Source organism: Taurulus bubalis, assembly GCF_910589615.1.
Source record: "Taurulus bubalis genome assembly, chromosome: 6".
NCBI classification, from domain to species: domain Eukaryota; kingdom Metazoa; phylum Chordata; class Actinopteri; order Perciformes; family Cottidae; genus Taurulus; species Taurulus bubalis.
Window position 1 is genome coordinate 17615911 of NC_136594.1, and position 7893 is coordinate 17623803.

The 7893-nt window shown below is 42.6% G+C and overlaps 1 protein-coding gene across 1 annotated transcript in view; it reads left to right on the forward strand.

Moving 5' to 3' along the window:
- Positions 1-7578, forward strand: part of nt5c2b (5'-nucleotidase, cytosolic IIb) — a gene marked incomplete at its 3' end in the record, with an annotated part of 20205 nt that extends 12627 nt beyond the window's left edge. Inside the window, exons 4-18 of the mRNA XM_079219181.1 lie at positions 892-1009; positions 1285-1380; positions 1511-1602; positions 1761-1818; positions 2410-2503; positions 3254-3307; positions 3443-3526; positions 3660-3701; positions 3813-3920; positions 4791-4857; positions 4983-5153; positions 5533-5584; positions 5903-5963; positions 6295-6471; positions 7246-7578. Coding sequence (XP_079075307.1) covers positions 892-1009; positions 1285-1380; positions 1511-1602; positions 1761-1818; positions 2410-2503; positions 3254-3307; positions 3443-3526; positions 3660-3701; positions 3813-3920; positions 4791-4857; positions 4983-5153; positions 5533-5584; positions 5903-5963; positions 6295-6471; positions 7246-7578 — 1607 coding nt within the window. The remainder of the gene's footprint in view (positions 1-891; positions 1010-1284; positions 1381-1510; positions 1603-1760; positions 1819-2409; positions 2504-3253; positions 3308-3442; positions 3527-3659; positions 3702-3812; positions 3921-4790; positions 4858-4982; positions 5154-5532; positions 5585-5902; positions 5964-6294; positions 6472-7245) is intronic.
- Positions 7579-7893: the final 315 nt, after the last annotated feature.

The window sequence follows — 7893 nt, forward strand, 5'->3', positions numbered from 1 at the left end:
TTGTGAACAATGCCCATCACATGTTCCCAGCACACAAGGTGAATGATATTGACTTGAAACAGAGAAAAGCTGAAAACTCACTTTTGAAAGACTGAAATCAGAGAATAGTTGGCCATTTTGCTTAATCAATGACGAGCATAACTATTAGAAAATCAAATGTGTGTGTGTGTAGTAATTTATGACTTAACTAATTGTCTGTTGTAGTTTAGTTTACAGTGACTAATGTAATGGAAATTAATTATCAATCTTCTTTAGAGAAAACAAATGCGATGTGAAACTCTTAAATGTCTTTAAGCATTTATTAAACAGAAACTTGGAATAGTTCAATTGAATGGACTGACCCAGAAAAAATGTTCAACATGAGTTTTATACATCAACAATTATTATTGAAATGTTTGCCCCTTTCCCCCCTTCCCCCTGTTCCTCCTCGCAGTGTCCTCCTTCCCACCAGACAAGCCTTGATGCCTGTGTGGAGGATGTTGTTTGGCTGCGGCCCTGAGAGGCAAAAGTGAGAGCACAGAGAGAAAACTAAACGAAAAGAACAAAAACAATACCGAGATCCACCGGTTATCGCTCCACCCGGATGGCGCTGATTAGACTGGGTCAAGATGAACTGAACTCTGCGAACTCTGCTTTCAGAGTTCAGCTACACATTTAAGAATAAAGCACTTATGATACATTTCCACCACAACTAACAATTGCTAATGATGAATCAGAATTACCGGCTTATTAAGCCAGGACTTAAACAATTTGATAAACTTGTACGATAGTTTTTAAAAGTAATTTGACAGGAGATTACACACCAAACTGTGCTGTGGCACCACGTGTGCTGTAATTTCTATTAGGGTCATTTTAGTCAAACTGTGCATATGTTTGTGTTTTAATTTCCAGTGTACAAGTCACCAGAGTACGAGTCACTAGGTTTTGAGCTGACAGTGGAGCGCCTGGTTTCCATCGGTTACCCTCAGGAGCTGCTCAGCTTCGTCTACGACCCATCGTTCCCCACCAGGTCAGACTAATCAAACCTCTCCACCCAGACCTCATGATGATGGTGATGCTTTTATTGCCTCAGCTCTTATTATTTTCAACCCTTTAATGAGCTAACCTCAGTGGATGTAGCAAGGATATTAAGCAGCGCTGAGGGAGTTGGTGGGAGAAAAAGCAGTTATAACTGTAATCACATCTGAAATGATGGCAGTTAAAATGCCAGATGTTATTATCAAGAGATAAGTTATTTTAATTATCTATTGTAGACTTATACAAGCTTATTCCTCTGCCTTTCAGGGGCCTTGTGTTTGATACCATGTACGGAAACCTGTTGAAGGTTGACGCCTACGGTAATATCCTGGTCTGTTGCCATGGATTCAACTTCCTCCGAGGGTTAGTATATCCAACATCCCCCCCCATCCTCTAAAAAAAGATTGTAAATCAAAATATGGTATGTCAAATTGTGTATATTTGACATACAGTGACAAATGAACATGTAGTCGTGTCTTTTCTCTTTTCCCAGCCCTGAGATCCGTGAACGGTACCCAAACAAGTTCATCCAGAGAGATGACACAGAGCGCTTTTATATCCTTAACACACTCTTCAACCTGCCAGGTAAGGTCTCTGAGCACAGAGCAGAATGCCATGGGACTGTTCAAGAGAAATTAAACAAGCAAGAAAGATCTTTGTCCTGAATGAAAGGTCAGAACAGAATGCTTTCCCTGCAGGTTAAAGATGAGTGACTTCTTCCTGCCTTTCTGTTTCCTTCACAGAGACCTACCTCTTTGCTTGCCTTGTGGATTTCTTCTCCAACTGTGACCGATACACAAGGTAAGGAACCGTTGGTAACACTATCCGTCACGCAACACGTTTTTGGGCACGCATGATGACACAAAGACAGTCGCAAGCCAAACTGGGTCAAGAGCAAGCCCTACAGCATGGGAGGGTCACGGTGTCTCAACTGCTAATCTAAACTGATTGTTTAAAAATGGAAATCAAAGAGACAATATTTTTTGATAACAATGATTTATTAATCTCTTCTACTAATTGTAGAAAAAGCATGAATTCTCATCAAAATGAGATATGGATGACAAATGTTCTCACTAACTATTTAAAGACGATTACATTTTGATGTAGCTATACGGTAATCTTTTACATGTCACTGTGAGGAGAGATATTGGCCTGTAAATTGGTAGAGTAATGTAATCTGGAATGGCTGCATGTCCTTTGTCCTCTGAAACCTGGTTGTTGGTCTTTTAGGGGGAGAATGCTTTCCTGTTTGGCTGGGGACCCCTCCAACAAGGGAAGGCTATCCCATTTAAAAGCAAACAAAAAACAAATGTCATGTTTTTGAAAGCCTTCTGTAAAGATGTGGCCTGTCCGACGGCTGTGTACGCGTGTGTCTCTGCTCCTCTCCCCCAGCTGTGAATCCGGCTTCAAAAATGGCGACCTCTTCATGTCCTATAAGAGCATGTTCCAGGACGTCCGCGACGCCGTCGACTGGGTCCACTTCAAGGTGAGACGATTTTTGATGGTTATGATTTCCACCTCAGTTTTTCAGTTATTGAACTGACATTGTGTGCTTAGAGCTCCACATTCATGTCTGGGCATGGACATGCTCAGTGCTGATTGCAATATGGCCTCTGGATACTGATACTTTCTGTAAAACCGCTAACCGCTTACATTTAGCTCGCTTTCACACCTGTAGTTTGGTTTATTTGGTTTCGGAACAAGGAATAACCATGCATTTTTGCAAGAGCTTTAAGTTTGAAGTAATATGGGTCAACAGGTAACTGGACAGTTTCAGCGCTACGAGGAAACTCAAAACTCTGGTGACTGACAGCAGGTCATGCTGCAGCTTGCCTGACCGTTATCTCCTTCTGTTTATTTATCTTCTCTGCTGTCACAAAGTGCATACGAAGAAATAACTGGTTACGAGCATTATTAGTCAAGAAGGCAACAGATATTGTATATGTTTGTAACAAAATACTACAGGAATGGATTTAATTGTAGATTAGCGTTTGTATTCTTCCTAAAACCACATCCAGTGTCTAGTGTCACAACATCATGTTTCGTCTGCCTTGCTTTCACAAAACAAACGAAATGCCACAAGTCGTCACGTGTTTTGTGTCCGTTATCACTGTTACTGAATGAAATGAACTGGTATTGATGCTTCTACCTTTTAGAGGTCAGAAGGCTTCAGGCTGTAATTCATTTAAATCTGGATTTTGAGTGTTTAGTCTGACTCCTGTTTCTCACATTGCAGGGTACACTGAAGGAGAAGACGGTTGAGAACTTGGAGAAATATGTAGTGAGAGATGTAAGTAGTTGGTAATCATTGCTGCAAGTGTGTTGCACACGCACAAGTGTAAAAACATACTCTGAGAGCCCGGTTTGTTAAGATGCTGAAACCTTCAGTCTATTTATTTCTCTCCTTCTTCTCTGCTCCCACCAGGGGAAGCTGCCTCTTCTTCTCAGCAGAATGAATGAAGTAGCCAAGGTTTTCTTGGCTACCAACAGTGACTACAAATACACTAATGTGAGTATATGCATGCAGGTGTGAGACAGATGATGATAACGTTGAGATCCATTTCCTTGAGTCTCTACTGGTCTGTTGGCAGCTAAACACCGCTGTGTTTGATTTTAAATGTCGCTGCGTTATGTTCTCACAGAAAATCATGACCTACCTGTTTGACTTCCCCCATGGCCCGAAGGTAAAGAATGGCTTCCCTTTTGATCGCACGGTTTTCTATATGCAGGGGAAGGTGAAAGACATTTTTGTGCTCATATGTGCATGTGTGACTTCTTTGCTTGTTTGTATTCAGCCTGGTACCTCCCACCGGCCCTGGCAGTCCTACTTTGATCTGATCCTTGTGGATGCCAGGAAGCCGCTGTTCTTCGGAGAGGGCACGGTGCTCAGACAAGTCGACACGGTGAGCAGACGCAGAGCGCACAGCTGAGACGGAGACGCTGTTGTTAATGTGTGTACGGCATGTGAACACTGACGTATCCCGACATGCTGCAGACCAGTTGCATGTCAGCTTTTTAAGCTGATGCAAGGAAAGAATCCAGCTAAACACACAATAATACCAGTAATATTTATTTACCTCACAATTGTAATAATCCAATCATTAGAATCATTCCGAAACGTATAATAATCTAAATTTGATTGCATGATATTCATGCATATTCCCCAAATCTTTTTTTATTTTCACATTTTCACATTTGTCTTGACAAACGGTCTAAATGCACAATTACAGCTGCACAGTCTGACAAAAGTAGATGACTCATAGAATTGAAGAACTTCTGCTCTGATTCAGATTCAGAGTGCGGAAGGCTGAATTGATTTGGCGAAAATGTTTTGGCTAAAATTCATGTATCACTCATTATGGGCTGTCTTTGTTTACCAGGACTGCAAGTCATTTTAGCTTGATTTTTAATGGACAAGAGTATGTGTAGTGGTTTATACTATAATAATTATACTACTATCTATAAACTTTACAGACTTTACTATCTATAAACGTTATACATAGTAGATGGGTTCTAACATAATGACAGGTATTCTCCTTAAAATAAAGATTTTATGGGGGAACAACTAAATATTTTATAACTGTGAGGAAAAGCAAACGTTTATATACTGAATGCAGCTTTTGAGGTTTACCGAAGCTAGGCTTATCTCTCAGTCTTAAAATATACACTCATGTAAAAATGGGTTGTGGCTATTATGTCCATGTTAGTGGTTTCCCTCTGGGATTGTGCCACGGTTCCTCTCACTAATCTGCTGTATGTGTTCTTCATTTCAGATAACAGGGCGTTTAAAGATAGGAACCTACACGGGACCTCTGCAGCATGGTATAGTCTACTCTGGTGGTAAGTCTCTATTCTCTATTCTCTATTCTCCCTCAGTCAGTCATTCTTTGACCTTGTGTTGTGTGTAGTAGTTGTAATTTAATAAGATCATTTAGGTAATTCAACATCTCGTCATCTTTCTCTAGGATCCTCCGACATTGTGTGCGACCTGCTGGGGGCCAAAGGGAAGGACATAGTCTACATCGGGGACCACATCTTTGGAGACATCCTCAAGTCCAAGAAACGTCAAGGCTGGAGAACGTTCCTGGTTATACCTGAGCTGGCCCAGGAGCTGCACGTGTGGACCGACAAGAGCTGTAAGTTTGTACATAAACACGGGTCTACAAACATACATAGTGACATGCATAATTACTAGTTTGGCTGTATGTGTATGTACCTGCAATGCGACTTATTGCTTTACCTAGTCCTGCCGTCCTAGTGACATAATAAAACAGTCTCAACGGGCACCTGACCTCAGACAGCAGCTATCATACCTTTTACCTTTAAGACACGAGTAGCACATAAGCTAAATGTGATGAAGGTCATCTAATCAATTGGTACGGAGTCAAAACACTGACTCTCTACACACCGATAGTCACATTCTCCTGGTGAAGAGCGTTCATACACGAGCTAACTAGTGGTACAACACTGGGCATGCACCGTGGATCTACCTGACCCTGTTCTTGTGTTTTTCAGCGTTATTCGAGGAACTGCAGGGCCTGGACATTTTCTTGGCAGAACTCTACAAGTAAGGACTCCATACTTTGCCTCCCCTCCCTTCACCATGTCCCACCTCCTCCTCATCACGTGTCTTACACACGTTGTGCTGCTCTTTGGTCTCTCTGCTGCAAGAGAAATAACAGGGTCAAGAGGGTAAAGTCAAAAGGGTCTGCTCTCACAGGCCTGCCTGATAACCGGGTTCACTGCAGTTATTTATAGTCTGTAACGACTCTCTTTTGCACACCACCTCTTTGACACATTACCTTTCAGCAGACTTGATATCCATATCCCCCCCCTCTCCCAGCCTCCAACTGTCCTCATCCTCTTTCTCCCCGTCCTTCCTCAGACATCTGGACAGCAGCAGCAATGAAAGGCCAGACATCAGCACTCTTCAAAGAAGAGTCAAGGTACGGCCTTAATCACCTCTGTTTCTATGACAACAAGAGACCTGTCCACATGCTTTTAACACTGGCTGCCTAGAGACGGTGGAGTGACCAATGCCCATATTTAAAGTATGTTTGATACCGCTTATGTGTCTACTGTAGTCTAATCATTCACATTAATCCACTCCTCAACAAAGATCCTCTCTCAGTGCCTGAAGATGTAATTGCTGGTTTAGTTGTATCAATGAACAACCACATCCACTTCCATGATTCAGATGCAATACTTTCTAGTATCCTTTCAGAAGGAAGCATTTTGCAGGCTCCTGAGTGTCTTCTTTTCTTCTTGCCTTTTTAGAAAGTGACCCACGACATGGACATGTGCTACGGCATGATGGGAAGCCTTTTCCGCAGCGGCTCCAGACAAACTTTGTTTGCCTCTCAAGTGATGCGTTACGCCGACTTGTACGCAGCTTCCTTCATCAACCTGCTGTACTACCCCTTCAGCTACCTCTTCAGAGCTGCACACGTACTGGTGAGTCACTGGATGTAAATGAAGGGAGCTGCATTGAACCACACACCTTCAACGGTTAGGGCCAATACCACTTCTGTATCTGACTGATATAGATATGAAGTCTTGTCTTATGCTATTAGGATTCTAAAACTTGATCTGGAGTCAGTTCTCTCAGACCCCAGGCCTTTAAAGGTTAACATGAGTCTCATTATTTCTTCTTTACTGTGTTAGGACTGTTCACATTGGTGAAATGCTCCATTATCATACTTTAGCTCAGGAACATTAAACTTTCAGATTCTTTAATGGTCGCCCCCTTGCTTCGCTTATCTCATCCACCTGTCCTTCATTCTCAGATCACAGAGCATCGGACCTCTATTAAAGGGGAACCGACCAAATTTAACAGAATACCTTGTGGGTATTTCGGTGCCAGGTTGTCAACTTTCAACATTGTGAGTCTGATTATTTTAAGGAAGTGCGCCGCTAAATCACTGGAGGAATAAAACACACAACACTCTTGTTTGGAGGCTGAGCAGTCTATGGTGGATATTTCTGTGATTAGTATATATAAGGTCAACCTGGGACCGAGGGGGAGGGATATTATCTTCCTTATGGATATATAATCTAAAGTTTTCATCCGAATCAAATCAATAAAGATTTAAGCACGTACCCGTTCTTAAAACATCCGGATAAAAGCACAATGCCCGACCCGCTGGTTAAAAAAAGAGCAGACTCTTCCAGTATGTCGACTCGCGTTGCCAAATAGTTTTTTCACATTTTGTCCTCCTTTTTTCCCAGATGCCGCACGAGTCGACGGTGGAACACGCCCACGTGGACATCGACACAGAGTCGCCGCTGGCCACACGCAACCGCACCCACTGCAGCGACTGCAAGGACCTGGATTGCAAACGCAACCAGATGACCCGCTCTTTCAGCGAGATCAAACCTCCTAACTTGTTCCCCCAGACTCCCCAGGAAATTACTCACTGCCACGATGAGGATGATGATGAGGAGGAAGAAGAGGAAGAGGAAGAAGAAGAAGAAGAGGAAGAAGAAGAAGAAGAAGAAGAGGAAGAAGAAGAAGAAGAAGAAGAGGAGGAGGAGGAGGAGGAGGAGGAGGAGGAGGAATAAGCTGGACATGGGGAAGAAAGTTTCTGCCTTCTCATGTTTCTCAGCAGAGTCGGATAGTTATCTTTAAAAAAAAGAGTTATCTCTTTGTGTGTGTGTGTGTGTGTGTGTGTGTGTGTGTGTGTGTGTGTGTGTGTGTGTGTGTGTGTGTGTGTGTGTGTGTGTGTGTGTGTGTGTGTCAATACTGTATGCACACACAGACACACACATACAAGAGATTTTTGAGGTAATATAAAAGGACCAGTTCTCAAAAAGGACAGATCATAAGAATCTCAGAAGACGGTATGCATGCTCGGTCGTCTCAAAGCCAACCTATCC